This window comes from Lissotriton vulgaris, chromosome 6, assembly GCF_964263255.1.
Source record: "Lissotriton vulgaris chromosome 6, aLisVul1.2, whole genome shotgun sequence".
NCBI classification, from domain to species: domain Eukaryota; kingdom Metazoa; phylum Chordata; class Amphibia; order Caudata; family Salamandridae; genus Lissotriton; species Lissotriton vulgaris.
The window spans coordinates 1,730,379,086-1,730,399,802 of record NC_141694.1 but is presented as its reverse complement, the minus strand read 5'-3'; the positions used below and the strand labels follow the sequence as shown (position 1 = coordinate 1,730,399,802).

At 45.7% G+C, this 20,717-nt stretch overlaps 1 protein-coding gene across 2 annotated transcripts in view; it reads left to right on the top strand.

Moving 5' to 3' along the window:
- TP53BP2 (tumor protein p53 binding protein 2) overlaps nucleotides 1-17,860 on the top strand; it is a 330,278-nt gene extending 312,418 nt beyond the window's left edge. For both annotated transcript variants that reach the window (XM_086927962.1, XM_086927963.1), the window contains exons 17-18: nucleotides 12,078-12,277; nucleotides 17,171-17,860. In XM_086927962.1, the coding sequence (XP_086784088.1) occupies nucleotides 12,078-12,277; nucleotides 17,171-17,212 (242 nt within the window). In that variant the 3' untranslated portion in view covers nucleotides 17,213-17,860. The remainder of the gene's footprint in view (nucleotides 1-12,077; nucleotides 12,278-17,170) is intronic.
- Nucleotides 17,861-20,717: the final 2,857 nt, after the last annotated feature.

Below are 20,717 nucleotides of genomic sequence, written 5' to 3'. Positions count from 1 at the left end.
CATAGATGGATAGAGTGAGGGCCATAGATGGATAGAGTGAGGGCCATAGATGGATAGAGTGAGGGCCATAGATGGATAGAGTGAGGGCCATAGATGGATAGAGTGAGGGCCATAGATGGATAGAGTGAGGGCCATAGATGGATAGAGTGAGGGCCATAGATGGATAGAGTGAGGGCCATAGATGGATAGAGTGAGGGCGGGCCATAGATAGATAGATAGAGTGAGGGCGGGCCATAGATAGATAGATAGAGTGAGGGCGGGCCATAGATAGATAGATAGAGTGAGGGCAGGCCATAGATAGATAGAGTGAGGGCAGGCCATAGATGTAAAGAAGTGAGGGCGGGCCATAGATGGATAGAGTAGGGCCATTGATGGATAGAGTGAGGGCCATAGATGGATAGAGTGAGGGCCATAGATGGATAGAGTGAGAGCCATAGATAAATAGATAGATAGATAGAGTGAGGGCGGGCCATAGATAGATAGAGTGAGGGCGGGCCATAGATAGATAGATAGATAGAGTGAGGGCGGCCATAGATAGATAGATAGATAGAGTGAGGGCGGGCCATAGATAGTTATAGTGAGGGCGGGCCATAGATAGATAGATAGAGTGAGGGCAGGCCATAGATAGAGTGAGGGCAGGCCATAGATAGAGTGAGGGCGGGCCATAGATGGATAGAGTAGGGCCATTGATGGATAGAGTGAGGGCGGGCCATAGATAGAGTGAGGGCGGGCCATAGATAGATAGAGTGAGGGCGGGCCATAGATAGATAGAGTGAGGGCGGGCCATAGATAGAGTGAGGGCGGGCCATAGATAGATAGAGTGAGGGCGGGCCATAGATAGATAGATAGAGTGAGGGCGGGCCATAGATAGATAGATAGAGTGAGGGCGGGCCATAGATAGATAGAGTGAGGGCAGGCCATAGATAGATAGATAGAGTGAGGGCGGGCCATAGATAGATAGAGTGAGGGCAGGCCATAGATAGATAGAGTGAGGGCGGGCCATAGATAGATAGAGTGAGGGCGGGCCATAGATAGATAGTGAGGGCGGGCCATAGATAGATAGAGTGAGGGCGGGCCATAGATAGATAGAGTGAGGGCGGGCCATAGATAGATATAGTAAGGGCGGGCCATAGATAGATAGATAGAGTGAGGGCAGGCCATAGATAGAGTGAGGGCAGGCCATAGATAGAGTGAGGGCAGGCCATAGATAGAGTGAGGGCAGGCCATAGATAGAGTGAGGGCAGGCCATAGATAGAGTGAGGGCAGGCCATAGATAGAGTGAGGGCGGGCCATAGATGGATAGAGTAGGGCCATTGATGGATAGAGTGAGGGCCATAGATGGATAGAGTGAGGGCCATAGATGGATAGAGTGAGGGCCATAGATGGATAGAGTGAGGGCCATAGATGGATAGAGTGAGGGCCATAGATGGATAGAGTGAGGGCCATAGATGGATAGAGTGAGAGCCATAGATAGATAGATAGAGTGAGGGCGGGCCATAGATAGATAGAGTGAGGGCGGGCCATAGATAGATAGAGTGAGGGCGGGCCATAGATAGATAGAGTGAGGGCGGGCCATAGATAGATAGAGTGAGGGCGGGCCATAGATAGATAGAGTGAGGGCGGGCCATAGATAGATAGAGTGAGGGCGGGCCATAGATAGATAGATATAGTGAGGGCGGGCCATAGATAGATAGATATAGTGAGGGCGGGCCATAGATAGAGTGAGGGCAGGCCATAGATAGATAGAGTGAGGGCAGGCCATAGATGTAAAGAAGTGAGGGCGGGCCATAGATGGATAGAGTAGGGCCATTGATGGATAGAGTGAGGGCCATAGATGGATAGAGTGAGGGCCATAGATGGATAGAGTGAGGGCCATAGATGGATAGAGTGAGGGCCATAGATGGATAGAGTGAGGGCCATAGATGGATAGAGTGAGGGCCATAGATGGATAGAGTGAGAGCCATAGATAGATAGATAGATAGATAGAGTGAGGGCGGGCCATAGATAGATAGAGTGAGGGCGGGCCATAGATAGATAGATAGAGTGAGGGCGGGCCATAGATAGATAGATAGATAGAGTGAGGGCGGGCCATAGATAGATAGATAGATAGAGTGAGGGCGGGCCATAGATAGATAGATAGATAGATAGAGTGAGGGCGGGCGGGCCATAGATAGATAGATAGAGTGAGGGCGGGCCATAGATAGATAGATAGAGTGAGGGCGGGCCATAGATAGATAGATAGATAGAGTGAGGGCGGCCATAGATAGATAGATAGATAGAGTGAGGGCGGGCCATAAATAGATAGATAGATAGATAGATAGATAGATAGAGTGAGGGCGGGCCATAGATAGATAGATAGAGTGAGGGCGGGCCATAGATAGATAGATAGGGTGGGGGCGGGCCCTAGATAGATAGATAGAGTGAGGGCGGGCCATGGATAGATAGATAGAGTGAGGGCGGGTCATAGATAGATGGATAGAGTGAGGGCGGGCCATGGATAGATAGAGTGAGGGCGGGTCATAGATAGATGGATAGAGTGAGGGCGGGCCATAGATAGATGGATAGAGCGAGGGCGGGCCATAGATAGTTGGATAGAGTGAGGGCAGGCCATAGATAGATGGATAGAGTGAGGGCGGGCCATAGATAGATTGATAGAGTGAGGGCGGGCCATAGATAGATAGATAGATAGATAGAGTGAGGGCGGGCCATAGATAGATAGAGTGAGGGCGGGCCATAGATAGAGTGAGGGCGGGCCATAGATAGAGTGAGGGCGGGCCATAGATAGATAGAGTGAGGGCGGGCCATAGATAGATAGAGTGAGGGCGGGCCATAGATAGATAGAGTGAGGGCGGGCCATAGATAGAGTGAGGGCGGGCCATAGATAGATAGAGTGAGGGCGGGCCATAGATAGATAGAGTGAGGGCGGGCCATAGATAGATAGAGTGAGGGCGGGCCATAGATAGATAGATAGATAGAGTGAGGGCGGGCCATAGATAGATAGAGTGAGGGCGGGCCATAGATAGATAGATAGAGTGAGGGCAGGCCATAGATAGATAGATATAGTGAGGGCGGGCCATAGATAGATAGATAGAGTGAGGGCAGGCCATAGATAGATGGATAGAGTGAGGGCGGGCCATAGATAGATGGATAGAGCGAGGGCGGGCCATAGATAGTTGGATAGAGTGAGGGCAGGCCATAGATAGATGGATAGAGTGAGGGCGGGCCATAGATAGATTGATAGAGTGAGGGCGGGCCATAGATAGATAGATAGATAGATAGAGTGAGGGCGGGCCATAGATAGATAGATAGAGTGAGGGCGGGCCATAGATAGAGTGAGGGCGGGCCATAGATAGAGTGAGGGCGGGCCATAGATAGAGTGAGGGCGGGCCATAGATAGATAGAGTGAGGGCGGGCCATAGATAGATAGAGTGAGGGCGGGCCATAGATAGATAGAGTGAGGGCGGGCCATAGATAGATAGAGTGAGGGCGGGCCATAGATAGATAGAGTGAGGGCGGGCCATAGATAGATAGATAGATAGAGTGAGGGCGGGCCATAGATAGATAGATAGATAGAGTGAGGGCAGGCCATAGATAGATAGAGTGAGGGCAGGCCATAGATGTAAAGAAGTGAGGGCGGGCCATAGATGGATAGAGTAGGGCCATAGATGGATAGAGTGAGGGCCATAGATGGATAGAGTGAGGGCCATAGATGGATAGAGTGAGGGCCATAGATGGATAGAGTGAGGGCCATAGATGGATAGGGTGAGGGCCATAGATGGATAGGGTGAGGGCCATAGATGGATAGGGTGAGGGCCATAGATGGATAGGGTGAGGGCCATAGATGGATAGGGTGAGGGCCATAGATGGATAGGGTGAGGGCCATAGATGGATAGGGTGAGGGCCATAGATGGATAGAGTGAGGGCCATAGATAGATAGAGTGAGGGCCATAGATGGATAGAGTGAGGGCCATAGATGGATAGATGGTTGTGTGTGTGTGGGGTTGGGTGTGTGTGTGGGGGGGGGAGGGTGGGGGGAAGTGGGGTGTGTGTGTGTGGGGGGAGGTGGGGGGTGTGTGTGTGGGGGGAGGTGGGGGGTGTGTGTGTGGGGGGGGTGTGGGGGGTGTGTGTGTGTGGGGGGGTGTGGGGGGTGTGTGTGTGTGGGGGGGGGTGGGGGTGTGTGTGGGGGTGTGTGTGTGGGGGGGGGTGTGTGGGGAGGGTGAGGGGGGGTGTGTGAGTGGGGTTGTGTGTGTGTCTTGGGGGGTTGTGTGTGTCTGGGGGGTTGTGTGTGTGGGGGGAGGTTGGGGGTGTGGGGGGGTTGTGTGTGTGTGGGGGGGTTGTGTGTGTGGGGGGGTTGTGTGTGTGGGGGGGTTGTGTGTGTGGGGGGGTTGTGTGTGTGGGGGGGTTGTGTGTGTGGGGGTGTTGTGTGTGTGTGGGGGGGGGTGTTGTGTGTGTGGGGGGGTGTTGTGTGTGTGGGGGGGTGTTGTGTGTGTGGGGGGGTGTTGTGTGTGGGGGGGTGTTGTGTGTGTGGGGGGGTGTTGTGTGTGTGGGGGGGTGTTGTGTGTGTGGGGGGGTGTTGTGTGTGTGGGGGGGTGTTGTGTGTGTGGGGGGGTGTTGTGTGTGGGGAGGTGTTGTGTGTGTGGGGGGGTGTTGTGTGTGTGGGGGGGTGTTGTGTGTGGGGGTGTTGTGTGTGTGTGGGGGGGTGTTGTGTGTGTGGGGGGGTGTTGTGTGTGTGGGGGGGTGTTGTGTGTGTGGGGGGGTGTTGTGTGTGTGGGGGGGTGTTGTGTGTGGGGGGGTGTTGTGTGTGGGGGGTGTTGTGTGTGTGGGGGGGTGTTGTGTGTGTGGGGGGGTGTTGTGTGTGGGGGTGTTGTGTGTGTGTGGGGGGGTGTTGTGTGTGTGGGGGGGGGTGTTGTGTGTGTGTGTGGGGGGGGTTGTGTGTGTGTGGGGGGGTGTTGTGTGTGTGTGGGGGGGTGTTGTGTGTGTGGGGGGTGTTGTGTGTGTGGGGGGTGTGTGTGTGTGTGGGGGGGTGTGTGTGTGGGGGGGTGGGGGGGGTGTGGGTGTGAGTGGGGTTGTGTGTGTCTGGGGGGGTTGTGTGTGTCTGGGGGGGGTTGTGTGTGTCTGGGGGGGTTGTGTGTGTCTGGGGGGGTTGTGTGTGTCTGGGGGGGGTTGTGTGTGTGTGTGTGTGTGGGAGGGTTGGGGTGTGGGGGGGGTTTGTGTGTGTGTGGGGGGTGTTGTGTGTGTGGGGGGTGTTGTGTGTGTGGGGGGTGTTGTGTGTGTCTTGGCGGTGTTGTGTGTGTGGGGGGGTTGTGTGTGGGGGGGGTTGTGTGTGTAAGGGGGTGTGGGGTTGTATGTGTGTGGGGTTGTATGTGGGGGGTCTTGTGTGTGTGTGTGTGTGTGGGGGTGGTGTGGGGGTGTGGGGTTGTGTGTGGTGGGATGTGGGGTTGTGTGTGGTGGGATGTGGGTGTGTGGTGTGATGTGGGTGTGGGGGTGTGTGTGTGTGTGTGTGTGTGCTTGCGGTTGTGTGTGCCTGGTTGTGTGTGGGGGTGGTTGTGTGTGGGGGGTTGTGTGTGCTGACAGAGGGTCAAGGATCTTCTGATGCATTCCCCTGAGAAGGGCATAGTCTTGCTGTGGAAGACAAAGTGATAGCTCTGCTGTTTTCATGACTTCAGATGGCAGAAAGTGTTTGCAGATTTAGATGAATGTACATAGAAACTGTAAAGTGCTGCTGTCTAAGAAGTGATGCCTGAATGCAGATGTTTAGTAAGACATGGAGCCTTGAGGCAGCTATGACTCTCTGGGAACTAGAAGGAAATCTTCCCGGGCTACCAGAAGGCACACTGACCTCCAAGTCCGACAGACCTTTCAGAAGTGAGCACACCCGTAATGTTGCCTATGCTAGATCAGCAGCTTGGACTTTGTGCCTGTCATCAATCCTGAATTATAAAATTCTGCAGTCTCGGTTATCTCGTGTTCTTTAACATAGCCCTTCACAAGGAGTCAACCAGTGAGTGACGCCACTTCCGCTTGTTACAAGAGTTTGGTGAGATTACACCACTGGGTGAGACGCTGGCAAACCAGTGACGTTTAGACCGAATCCTCCGGGGAAAATGTGCATAAGCCTGGTGCACCAGAGAAGGCATGTGTTAATAAGCGCTACCCTCTGAATCCGACACTCTTCTAGACCACGGTCATGACGCACTTTTGCGGCCCTTCACACTTCCGGCAACGAAATAGGCAATGGCTTCATAGCGCTTCATGCCCACACGCCTGGAAGCTAGGCGTATGTACACATTCAATGATTGCTGACGTATGTTCAGTGGCGCAGCAATGGTGTCCTCAGCCCTAGTGCAAGGATGTAAATGACCCCTCCCCTGCTCGCCACCCTAGAAGCCATTTAAAATATAAAATAAACAGCAATGCTATGGGTTCAGTGGGCCCGGTGCAACTGCACCTGCTGCACCAATGGAACCCGCGCCGCTGCATATGCTGCGTGGACACTGACAAAGCACGGGACAGCGCGCGCAGGGTGACGTGTTCTGGATGTTGAATGGGGGAGTTCATTATTAGTATTATCCCCAGCACTGGGCCTGGGTGCGCGAGACCTCAAAGGGAGAACTGTTTATTGTGGGCAGTCCGGATCCGCGGGTGATGTGCACGTGGGAGAGAAGGGTGGAGAGAGGATGCGCGCGGCATAGCCCTCTGCTTTCTAAAGCAAACAAACCGCACGTGAATACTTGTTTTAACCGTAGAGAGCGTCTGAACTCTGCGCAGACAAGAAAAGGGCTGAGCCATAGTGGCATCACGGGAAAGATCACTCCTCTGCCTCTTGAAGTCTCGCATGAGCAGCTGTCTGGCCGGGGTTGACATGGGGCCCCTGCTCCTTTACGGCTTCCGGTTATCGCTGCTGTTGGGAGACATGCGGATGGTGTGGCAGCCTGAACATGGGCATAACATTAAAGCATAAAACTAAATAATAACCAGTGCCTTCCTCCTGTGGGCGAAAACCGGAAGTTCGGGAGTGTCACGCCTGTCGTGGGGCGGGACTTCCGCCTTCTGCGGGAAGCCCATGCCCACGGAGTGGCTGACCCAGAGGAGCAGTGGTGACGCGGGGCTCCCATGCCTGAGGGACAGCTCCTCGGTGGCTGCAGAAGTCCTGAGCCTGTAGCAGAGACAAGAGCCCAGTCGTACGGGGTGGGGGGGGCGGCTGGTGCGTGTGTTTGGTTTTTTTGGGATTGAGTAGGCGTGCATTGGCTGGGGGCGGCTGCTACGTGTGTATATGCGCGCGTTCACAAGTTGCATGCACTGGCTGGGGGGTTTGGGGGGTTGTGCGCAGAGTCCCAGCACATTACTCCACTGGCAACAACATTCAAATCACAGACCGGCGCACAATGCACAACCACACAGTAACAGTACCCCACAACTATATGACATTCTTTTTTGGCATACAACTAGAGGTAAGGGACAGATACCAGACAGCCTGGCGTACTTCAAAACTTCCTCCAAATAGAAAGACCCCAGCATATAACACTAGTAGGGGGCAGGATATTGCAGGCATGGAGGGAAGTCACCTCCAACAGATGGGTACTCAACATTATAAGATGCAGTTGTTGCAGATAGCTAGAATGCAAATCAATAATTATAATATTTAAAAAAACAGAACTTTCAAATAAGAGGAATTCATTTACTTGAATCAAGAGGTGATAATCTCCTACAAAATCGAGCAATAGAAGTACCAAAGCAAGAATGCCACCATGGGTGTACATTAGTTCTGAAACAAGATTTGACGCTGATGTTTATCCTGGACCTCAGCTTTTTAAAGATGTTAATCAAGGCCCAAACGTTCAAGGTAACTACACTGCAAGAAGTCCTCCCACTCTTGAAGAAAGGGGACTACATGGTAAACAGAGACCTCAAGGATGCCTACTCTTCGGTCCCTGATGAAGAGTGGACGAAATAAATACTTCTAGTGCGTGGTCGACCATGTACATCACCAATTCAGGGTGACACCCCGCTGCCCCCACTCACTTTAGGCTAAAAACAGCAATCCACAATTCCTCACAGTCACATCCTACTTCTTATGTCAATCAAGTAATACAATTACCAGCCTTTTTTCAACACCCAAAAACACAAGCAAAAAATACTCTGCACACACTAAATGTCAGAAAAGTAGAAATGTATTACCTCCAGGAACCAAAATAGTTTAGAGAAAGGAGTCCATTCTTAATTTCCTTAGTACCAAAGAAAAAGGGTTCCCCAGCCAGGAAAGAGACCATAGGGACCAGTAATAGTCTATGGAACTTGTAGACCAGGACCTTGGTGTGATTTGGGGCTGACTGTGATGGGGCCTGGGTCGATTACACCAAGGTGGATTGGTCCGGGTAAAAGTCTGGAAGTCAGAAAAAGTTTTAAAGTTCTAATCTAAAATGAGACTGTAATTTTTTGGGGGAAAAAAGTTTTTTACCCACGGTAAATATCTGAGATTGTAGCCACTGCTGTGGAATTTCCTGCCGCAGGTTGGTTCTGCTAAGACTCTGGAGCTTTGGAGGTTTTTCCTTGAAAAAGTCCAAAAACATAAAGGGACTTTACTGGAGCCTTTCAGGGGGATGAATCTGAAATTCAGTCCGATACAGTGCAGCAGCTGGTTGAAAACTTTTTTTGGTAGGTCCCTGTGGGTCTGGAGTAAACTTTTTCAAACTTTTTCACACTTTTACCTGGTGCCCAAGCAACCTTAAGAATATACTGCCAAGCCCATTACCTCAGAGGCGCAACAAGAAACTCTGAAATCTGTCCCCCCTGAAGCTTCATTGAATACGCTTGAACAAAGTACGTGAGAATTTCTACATTTCTTTTCTTTAGACTTGGTTTAAATGCCACAGATGGGCAACGTTTATGAATATTACTGCATTACTTGTTTTTATTGCCCCTAGAGATCTGTGCAGCTGTATGTGTGCTTTTACTCAGATTGGGAACTATGTGGAGTGGCTTTGTGAGCTACTCTCATCGCTCTTGTACACATTCCTGCAGTGGTTTCTAATTTAATAGTGATTCAGTGTTTGGTTGGTTTCTCTCTTGAAGCCATACTGGAAATGTCATTGTTGCCTCCTCAGAGATTATCACTTTAATGTGTTTCGTAATTTGGGACAAGGAGTGCCAGACATAAAGCTATGGTAGAGTTGTGTTACAGTTTAATCAGATAATCGCAGTCTCTCTACTGTGGCCAAGTCTTATGATTCATTCCATATGCAATTGGCTTAACTAGCCTTATCACAAGTCTGCCTTACAAATGTGGATCTGTGGGGACTTGTCGAGATGGCAGAATGGGGCCTTCGTGTACGACCCTTGTACAGTAGATGGTCACAGTTCCCTTAGGTTAATGGGATAGAGCACTGGAGCCTTAGCATGTGAGTCACAACAAATATTGGTTTATTGTTTTTGTAGCAATGCCTTTAAGTACAGTACGTTCACATGGTACATACCTTTTTGAAAATCTGTTAGTGAATGTACTGGCTTCTACAGGGACACTGTCACTGGATCCCATGTATTGTATTGTAACTATGGACAGAGGATGAGCCTACCTGTCTGAACTGATTGATTCTCAATTTACAGTGACTGTTTTAGGATGAACTCATTTGTTCTCATTAGAATTTATCACCATGCACAAATCCAAAAGCAGATTGTCCTATATTTCCATAAAATTCTTTTAACGGTGATTCAACAAGAGTAGTACTACAGAGAAGTATAGGGAGAGAAGAAGAGAGCAAAGAAGCAGCAGGTAGGTAGGAAATAATATAGGAAACAATAAAACAATATTGCTCAATAATATCTCCCAAAGCTCCGCACCCACACTCGTATTCAATCTGGTGATAACTAGCGATTCAAACAGTGAAGCCATGTTGTTGATACCTGTGTCGGTCCAGTGGGTCCAAATTTTACTCTCAAAGTCTGTCCTCGTAAGAATGCCACCACCACACAGGGGGAAAAAAATACCTTATTTTCATTCCAAGATTTTAATGTTACAGAATTGAATAACTTAGTATAAACACCCCTTTTCAGGATTTATTTCAGTATCTCCTGTAGTTGAATCTTTTGTGGAGAACCAACAGGTTAAAATCTGGGAGGTGGAGTATGAATTTGCTTGGAGCTAAAGCCACTTTCCCCAGAGCAATCTCTTTCAGTTCTGGGTACCAAAGAGTAACAGTGATGGCACTGCCATTTGCCATTGCCTTTGAAGAAAGTCGGTATGCTTGTTCCCTGCCACCCCCCTTCCTCATGCCAACATAGGTGATTCTAAAAATACGAGCCCAGTACACAAGTTGTGGCTGCACTCCTGATATTACCCAGATCCTCCAAATTAAGAAGCACATTTCATTAACGAGTGCATTTGGCTCTTTGAAACTCAGTCTCTTGGCTGCCCACTTTAGATTACAACGTTGTCACCTTAGTCTCCACTCCTCTCATGCTGGACTCCATCAGTTCTAATTTGGACTCCATAGGTGAGGTGGATTTCTCCACTTTCTATAGTTTCTCCCTGGTGAGTCCCAGAGCACCCATAACCTCTCTGACCATTCACCAAATCCGTCACAGCAGTCATTTATTCAGTAGCACCAGTCTTGGCCGTTGTTTTTCTGTTCTGTGCATTTTCCCTGCTATGTGAGTAGGAAAGATCTCACTTTTGTTGTTCACAAGGAACTTGCCATCTCTTCCATGCAGTCCCTGTCTCAGCCATGATATTAGTACCATTTCCTGTTGCTCTCACCAGTTCCAGTTATGGCAATGGGACGGGAAGTTCCCGCATGAATCTTTCCTGTGGCGAAGCTGGCAGCACACACTCTCCTTGCACATGTCCGACAGATCAGAGGAGTACCATCTTGTGCCACTATGGTGCTGTTGGGGCTATGCTTTTTTCTGCTATATCAGTCTCGCGGAGGCACATACACTGCAAGAGGACCCTCTAAAGACAGAGTACCAACAGTTCCAGTCACCGGTACTCCTCTGAGATCCTGCTATTGCAATCGTCCCTCACTGCCGGACAAAAACAGAGTCTGGCGTTCAGACACCTGACGAGAGCAGTCAGCTTGTCCACCCAGACTCCTCTAACCAGTAATTTTTCTCTTGAAACTGCTTTTGATGACCTTTGGGACACCCTGAGACAGTATAGCATATGAAGCTTTTGTAAGATTGAGGCAGTTTCCACTGATTAGTCAATTTCCCATTGATATGAAGAATTCAAGCCAGTGGGATGTGTTTTTGTAAACCGAGTTTTGGATATCTATATTTTTTATTACATATAACAATAGCTGCAGTTTGCTTGCAGCTGTTTAGGTCATGTGTATTTAAGCATGTCTTTTAATTTTTGCAAAAGTGGGTGAGCTCCTTTATAAAACTCAATGTAAACCTTGGCATGTCACAAATTCCTCCTGAAGATTTAGCATTTGGTTACCAATTGCTTTTCACGATATATATATTTCAATTACACACATATATATATATATATATATATATATATATATATATATATATATATATATATATATATATATATATATATATATATATATATATATATATATATATATGATATATGTGTGTAATTGAAATACACTATAATATTAGCAGAATTTCATATTTTCCCATTGCTAAACCTTAGATATGATTGACAAACAACCAGATAAAACCTCCCATATGCTTCAGGAGATTTCTTTTCACATCATTCATTTAAGCATTACAATTTCTACAATTGGGTGTTTATTGCTCTTTCACTTTGCGCAGTACTGTCTGTTTTGACACTGCCCTCTTATTTAATGATCGCTTGGAGTTAGCTATAAACTCATACAGCCTTCCATCAGAACTATGTAATGAACCATTTTCACAAAGTCACTTTTCATTAAGTATTGTGTGTGCTTTGTTTTAGTTCATTTGAAATGGCCATGGCATTGTTAAGGAAAAGTACACCCTCAAAATGTTAGCTGGTCCTTGGCCAGTGTTTTTCATAAATTGATGACATTTGCAAACACAAGTGTAACAAAGAAGTTTGTTCTCCATCATTAACATAAGTCTTTAAATTGATATTTGTTTCGCAGGTGTACAAGAAAAGATGGGAATCATGAACAGGGGAGTGATTTACGCGCTCTGGGATTATGAAGCTCAGAGTGAGGATGAGCTGTCCATGAAGGAAGGTGACTGCATGACCATCCTGCGCAGAGAAGACGAGGATGAGATTGAGTGGTGGTGGGCACGCTTAAATGACAAAGAAGGATATGCACCCCGTAACCTGCTTGGGGTATGTACATCTCAGTAATGCTGCTCTGTTCCTTCTGGAGCTTTTTCGTCTAAATGATTAGCGCTACCCAATACTTTTCTTAATCTTTGTTCTTTTGCACCTTTTCTGTCACACAAGAAGTTTGAAATAATTGAATTTCTGGAAGTTGTAAAATACGCTAAATCCGTAACATATTATGCCCGTAAAATAGCACTGCTAAAGATTTGAAAAGATAAAGTGTTGGGCTAGGACATGGGAGTGAGGCAGACGTTAATCTAGTGTAATAATTATTATTTTTAATTTTCTTTTATTAAAGTATTGAAATGTCTCCGATGTAAAATCCCCCCCTTGCACAGGCAGACTCAGGCTAGCAAAACAGTTGAAAGAAAATCACAGTATGTTTTAAACATACCATCTCTCAATAGAATGTATTGGGCAGAACACTGCATGCTCATCAGCATGGCACAGATATGTATGTCATATAGGGCAACATTACGAGGTCCCAGTTCTAACTTTCAGTAACTCTGCCCTCAAAATTTCCAATATGGGTGCATTAGTAACCCTGAGGGGCTGCCTTACCTGAGTTTAGAAGTGAGACCTTGAGGGGTACAACAGCACACACGCTTATCACACATCACATGCAGAACACCCAGCAATAAACATTAGGACAGAGCCTTTCAACTAAGACCAACATAGCACCGAAATGTCATGTAGTTGGGTGCCTGCAGACTCCACTAGGGTACACTACACTATCATTCAACAGAACACCTCAAGCCAGAACCTCTAGGACAGTGTTTCCCAAACTGTGAAGTGGGTTGCCAGCTGATTTTTGTTGTGTTGCGAAAGTCCCAGCAATAAATATAGATACGTTTTAAATACTGTATTTATCTAGTTACATTTGCTGGGCTTCAAAGACAGTCAAGTGTCAGGCTATGTCTTCTGACAAATTACTACCTATTTTATATTATGGGGACTGATGTTTACAAACTCCTCTCACGTTGCATTCAGAGAAAGAAAAGTAAAATAAATCATATGACAATCTTGCTGGGATACACAGAGTGTGAAAGGAAATGCAATAGGATCTAACTTGTTTTGTAACCCACAACAAAATGTAAATAGCCGTAAATGAACTGTGCCCACATACAGCCGTTCGGAAAGCAAAAATGAAACATATTTTTTTTGTTATTCTGAAGTGTAATCGAAACATAGATTTGAGTAGGACTGAAACAAATCAAGTAAAGTGTCTTGATGATGAACAAATGATGAATATTCACTGAAACCCAATTACCACATTTTATCCTTAGTGTGCTACATAGTTTTATCAGTAAAGCTGTATCTCTGTGCAGTGGCCATTTCAGTGGAAGATGTGCTGTCTGTGAATGACAGCGTGCTACTGCCCGATGCTTTACATTTAAAATGAAAATGCCTGCGCCCATCCCTCACCCCCAACCCGTGTCTGTTAAAGCTATGTGGGGCACGAAAGTTTGTCGGACTTAAAATTGGGCTGTGGTTCTATAATGTTTGTGAAGCCCTATTCAATATAGCCCAATCATTTAGTTTATTGCCTTTTATGGCATCCTGCCAGCTGCTTTTCATGCATTCTTCTACACTTCAATGGGCATGATTACCATCGTATAAGAGAATGTGAAAAATGTTCTGATACATTGTTAAAACAAGACTGTTTTCAGAAATACAGCTGAAAAATATGCTTCAGATATTGCCATTTCACCAAACCAGAACTAAGCATGCTAACAAACAATTATAACTAACAGAACATATGTTGAATTGAAAACATTCAATTTAAAGTATCTTTGCATCTTTTAACTGTTCCCTCTTCATCCACTTCTCCCTGACCTTTGTACTCCCTTGCACCTATCAGGCCACCCATATTGTACAATATTGAGTGTCTCACTCACAACAGCTGGGATACATTGGAGCACTGCCACTTGTGTATGACTGAGTTTAAACACGTTGAGTCATTCTTGTGTGTAAATCTTTTGGCGCTTGTTACCCTTGGTACAGGTTGTCATTGAAAAGATGTTCAGAAAATTACATGATTTAAGAATTAGAAGACCCTTACGCAATCCAGTCAGCCTTGGCCAAAGGCTTGTTGCTCCTTTGTTTCTTGATGTAGTACATTGGGGTAATCATGGCCAGGTTGCAAGAGAGCTGATATGTTGGTCAGTAGAAAGAACTTCAAATTAAATGAATGGTTGTGTCCAAAGCGTCTATAGGAAATGTATTCTGTGTAACTCACACAGCCAGACAAATGAGGGACGGATTGATCTCCAAAACCTGAAAAGATGTATCAGGCGTCACTGTAAGGTCTGGCATGGTACTCATTATGTGAAGGGAATTCTGTTCTTCTATTCAAAATGAGGATCCTGGCCTAGTTTTCCAAGATCTTAAGCCACTTGTTGACCAAGTATTCATGTAGCATCCGTGTGATATCTAGTTTGGGGAATACAAAAGGTGCAAGTAGACATAGTGCACAATTGAGACTTCATTGTACTCGCTGTCTGAGCTTTTTTGAAACTGACATTTTTGTGAAAAGCGGGGAACATATCCATTATTAAACCTAAGTAAGCCAGGTTTTATTTTGTTACATGTAGATTGGTATGAGTTGATCAGGGACATCTGTGCTAATTTAGAAGGCTCTTCGTGGCCAAGTTAGTCATCAGATAGGGACCAGCAGCAGCTTCTTCTGCTATTCACTTTCAATATTATTTGAGCCAAATGTTATCCCATAGTAAGAACTTCCAATCCCTCTCCATTTTGTTAATACTTCTAGGAAGTGTTGTGCGAGCTCGAAGAACCTGAATATATAAATCCATCTTCTTTCAATTGATGGTAAAAACGTGCTCTTTCTTCAGCATTAGTGGCTCACAAAGTAAGAGGTCGAACTGCGTTGGAAGTTGTCTTTGACCTATCAGTAGATGCTCTATAGGAAGTTGTAGACTGTAGTTCTAGGACACCATTTTCAGGACCCTTAATGTTCTCCTCTCAAGCTAGAATACTGTCTGAAATGTCCCCTCTCACTACATTTCTGAACAGTGATGAAATTGAGCTTAGTTTGCGAAGGGGCATCTGCTTGTGCCCCCAAACAGTGTTTTGTCAGAAAATTGTATTTCTATTATTTTTTGCTTTGGTCTTCCTTGTACAAAAGGCAAAACCAACAAAGCCAGAAGGACAGTTCATTTAGTATTGCAGTGGTTTTTTGCCACTGATGCAAGTAAAACCAAAACTGATACTTAAGATTTATCATGAATATCAGCTGTCCGTAGAGAGACCCAAACATTGGGTTTGAGCTTATATTAACCTTCATAATCATCTGCAGTGGTCTTTTCAACCGGACAACCTATTAACTAGAGCACCTCATGCATGATCTATCTCTCCTTTCTTGCCACTCTTTTTATGACAAAATGTACTTTGTCTGATTTGTTTGATGCCCTTTAACTGCCCAAATACACCAATTTGTACAAAATGTGTTACTCTGGTCAATACATCCTATTTGAATGAGCATTCTTATTGTAGGGTTGCCTGCTTTTCCTTTAACCTCATGCGCACTAGCGGGATTCCGCTCGTACGCTGAGATTTTTAAAAGCGCATGTTACGTGACGAGCTGGGCTCGTCATCAGCGTGCGAGGGGGCTACGCCATGACGAGCCCAGCTCGTCATCAGCGTGGAAGGGGTCTACCCTCTTCTGCGCTCTTCCTCTGCAGTTATGTTTATACTGCCTCTCCCCTAATGCCCTTGACTATGTGGAGTCTCATCGCCTGCTGAAGTTAGCGGACCACCAAGACATCCAACTCCTGAGTCACTGAATTTATCTAAAAGGGAAGTTGAAGGATGCCTGAGAGCAAAGAAAGCACTCTTTGATGTCCCAGCCCCAGAGAAAAACACTTATTTGTTAAGGGTTTATTGACTGAAATTATCCACTTTGTTGAGTTCTGGTTCTGTACCCCACATCACCTCCCTACATAAGGCTTGGACTGTTCAATTTCCCTACTGACAGAGCTAAATACTAAAGGGGCATACTTGTGCTCAGTGTTTATGACTAAGATTCTCATTTATAGTTTAAGATGGGACACGTTCCTTGTTTGTTGGTAGTGTCAGTTTGTGGACAAAGCACAAGAGATAACCATGAACTGCCTTGATCTATAGTACAAGCCTGTGTGTATTTGACACGACTTCGGTTTGCTTGTTCCGACTTTGTATACCTTTGAAAACGTTCAAATGAATCATTAAAAAAGCATGTCATCGAACTTGATAGGCATGGCTAGTTAACCCTTCCACTTCCACTGACAGCACTATAATTCCAATCTTGTCTTGCAAACGTCCTACAAAAATTCTCAAACTACTTGAGAGGGACTCTGGGGTACCAATATGGAAGAACAGTCAGGGCTAAGTTAATAAGAAGGTTGGCAACGTTGTGTACACAGCTTTTCTAAGGTCTATTGTAATGCTGTAAAGAAGTGCCTACTACAACTGTTTTATTTGTTATGTGTTTTACTTGCACTTACCAGCAGTTCTACCTCGATAGGTGGAAGTTAGAGTAGCCACCAGGTTTAACCACAGACTCCAAAAAGTCCTGGGCATCTTTCTTCTGGTTTCATTCAATACCCTTGACTAATATGGTACTGTTGATGAACCTTCGGATTAGTCTGCTAGTTGCAGCACAATTTAGCTGACTTTTCCTCGACTTATGATTTTGTTTGACATGCCACTGTCTTTCAGTAATGAGGAGTATGAGATTTACATGATATTTTACCATGCATAACCTACCCCTTGCAGTATGTATTTAGAGTTATTTGCGTCATTTGCAATAAATAACGTAGCCACTTGTAGGATGTAACTGTGTGATTGCATGCATTTTTTTTAAAGACTTCTAATTGTATTAATTTTTATCCACAGCTTTATCCAAGGATTAAGCCAAGGCACAGAACGTTGGCATAGACAAATGAAGATACCTTGATATGAAGCAGGAATGATGGTGAAAGTACTCTGCTTCTGAGACAGTAACGAATGTGGGTTGAAAGCACATGAAGGAACAAGTGAATTTGCTCAAAGACTGGACCATCACATTTGGACCAGTAAACATATCTTTTCCATCTCACCACCTGTCCTCCTAGTCTCTGCAGTAATGATTAACTCGAAGTGAATACTGTGACTAGCTTCACAAAAAGCCAGTTGCGCCTGCCTTAAGAGTCTCTGCAGTTTCTAATTTTTAGAGTGAACATAGTAGTGAAACCGATTGAGGAGACATGAAGGATCTCATGTCTACGGATTTCTGTTACTAAATTGAGATGGATGGTTGAATCCCTGAAATGAGAAATTGAATTTATTGGATAGCGTATTGTATAACAATGCAGCAAAATCTCTTTTGTAAAGAATAATATTCTAAATGCGTTGGTGCTTTACAGGAATTTTAAGTATATTTCTTTTATGATTCACACTACCGATTTACGTAGCTTTAGAATATTTCTGTAACTTTGTTAAAAAAGTTTTTGTATTTATTTTTGTTTTCATTTTTTAAAAAAAAGTTATAGTATATAAACATTGTGTAGACTTTTAAACTTATAATAAAATAATGTACAAATCATACCCTTTGATTTCAACAGATACCTTATTTTCCAGAACTTGGGTTCTCAGTAGTCACAGATTTGACAAAAATTGGAAACTTTATTCTCCATCACCAGAGTCTCTCCGATATCCATTGCTCATTGAATGTCTACATACATGTGTGGGATCCCCTGAACACTTACACTTTAAAAAAAAAGATTTTTTATTTGAAAAAGCATTCAATTAAAGAAAACGGCCTATGGAAGGCAATATTCTATTTTTCTCTATTGCTGTAAGCAGATGCCATGAAATCAATTTTGAAGTACATATGACATAAAACCTTAAAATTTAAATGTTTCAAACGGGAGAGGAAAAGGCAAGATAGGGCCTCTTTCATTGGCTTTAAACTATTCAAGCTGAGTGTGAAAACCAACACTGTTTTAAAAAAAAAAAAATGGAAGCGGTCTTTCTCCATTGTGCCTTGAAGCATCAGTTAAGCAGCTCATTCTTGTTGTCTCACTGAGCAGCATCCTCCACCATAGCAGTCGCTTTCCAAGTCAGAAAACTCTATTCCATGTGTAATTTTAATTTTTACTGTACCGTCTGACCTGTGTAAGATAAGCGCCCTTTTCTGCTGTTTCGCAGGTGTTAATTTTCCAGCCTTTTTTCCCAGATTTCACCATGATAAGAAAAAAGAGGCTTCTCAGCCACTTCAAACTCTGCTCATCAAAAGCAGATTCTCAGCGGCAAAATCTGGGAAAATATCTCCAATCTACCATCTGGTGTCTGAATCATCGACCTTCATCATTTTCTTTATAGTGGTGTTTTGTAGCATCTGTGTAGTGCCTCGTACAACTAACGAGGCACCAAAGAGCTTAAAATGGTTCCGTAAGAGGCTGTTCTATTTGTTACATGTGGGTGATGAACTGCATGTTTATTGAGTGCCCTGTTTGAGAAGGTTTTTGGTGTCCTCTGTGACATTCAGAAGAACGTTCTAAACATGTTGCTGCTAACTTCTGTGCTTAAGGAGTGGACCAAGGTTGTAAGACGTATAGACAATTTTGGGATTAATTACGCTGAGTAATAGAATAATCGGTCTGTTTTTTGTTTTTTTTATTGTCATCTGTTTTTATTGTTTTGTTTTTAGAGTAACACTTCACCTTACAGACAACACTCACAGAAGCTTGATAGCAGATGCATAACTATCACAAGTGCATTAGATAGATCGATAGATAACCTTTATTCGGATATTACATTTTCCATAAAAGCATACACATAAATACATACATGGTCAGAAAGAATAAAAATAACCTTCTGGTAATGAGGCGCTTTGCTACCACCAGTCCCAGGTCCAAAAAGCGGGATGCCACCTTATCTTGGGGATCTCTTAAAAAGGTGTAGGATGTGCTCGGGCCAGTCAAAGGGTATGGTTCAGTCCGTGCAGCAACGTAGCAGCTCGCTAACTGTTCGCCACTAGGTGCCCAGCCCAGGACAGCTCCAAAGCATGTTTATGAACCCGCCCCTTGCTCATTACACCTGAGGCAGAGTAAATCAGCTCGATAAATATACTTATTGATCAACTCAGGCAACGAAGAGTTGAATCTGGCGAAAGCGCATGTTTCTGGGGACTCGGACCGGGCTTTTAAGTACCTTTTCCCATTCCTTATCTGCTAGTGACCGCCACAGATCCAGTTCCCACTTGCCTCTGAGAGGGTCTAAGCTGACTGCCACATGTTCCCGTAAGGACGCCGCAAACCAACAAACCAGATGTCTGCCCCTTCCCATGACATGAAGATACTGTAAAGTTAAATGTTGCCGGGGCTCCATAGTCACATCTCCCCATCTGGCCGTCAGTTGTGCTATCAGTGATCGGTGCATCAAGAACACCCCAGGGGGGAGCCCCTCCTCTGTTACCAATGTCTCTTATGCCGTGAGCACCCCTTCCCTGTATAAGTCACAGAGTGTGTGAATTCCTCTAACAAGGAGGACGTGATCACCCCCTCCCCGCTGGGCGAGCCCTCCAAGGGTATGGCAGGCGCTTAAGGGACCGTGTCGCGGGTAAGGTATGAGGCTCTTCGGTAGCACTTCTATGCCACCCCCAAGAGGAACGGACCCGGGCGCTCAGCTTTTGCCAAGGGGTGGAAGAGTCTGGTGATACGCTCTAGGGAGTATGGCGGCATTGCCGTGGCTGTGTCATCCCTACCTTTGTCCGCCAGCCAATGAGCGACCCACTGGGTGTGCGCGGCTAGATAGTAGTGCTCAAAACAAGGGGCAGCTAAACCCCCCTGGTCTGTCGGCAAGAATAGCTTCGTCAGCGCCAGTCTGTGCCTAGAGGCACCCCAGATGAAGTCCCGCAATATCTTATTGAGCATAGTAAAAAAGGAAGCCGGAATAAATAATGGTAGGTTGACAAAATAGTATAGGAGGCGAGGGAGCATGACGATTTTAGCAAGCGCTACTCTGCCTGTAGTAGTCAGGGGGAGTGTGCTCCAGAAGCGTATCTGCGACTTGAGAGCCGCCACTGCCTTCCCAAGATTCCCATCAAATAGGTCGGCCGGGCTCCGATATATCTATATCCCCAGATACCGAAAGGTGTCCTCTTTCCATTGGACGCGCGTACCCTCGAGATGATATCCCGGGTCTTCGGTTCCTTCCCTGAAAGCATATAGGCAGGATTTACCCGCGTTTACTCATAGCCCTGAGACGGCTGTAAATGTGCGCAGGTAAGCGTCCCACATCTCGCACAAACACGAACAGGTCATTAGCATAGAGCGATACCTGATGGACTGCGTCTCCCATCGGGATACCATCGCCAAGGGTCTCACGTATAGCCATAGCTAGGGGCTCGATCGCTAGCGCGAACAGTAGCGGGGACAGAGGGCACCCCTGTTGGGTGCCT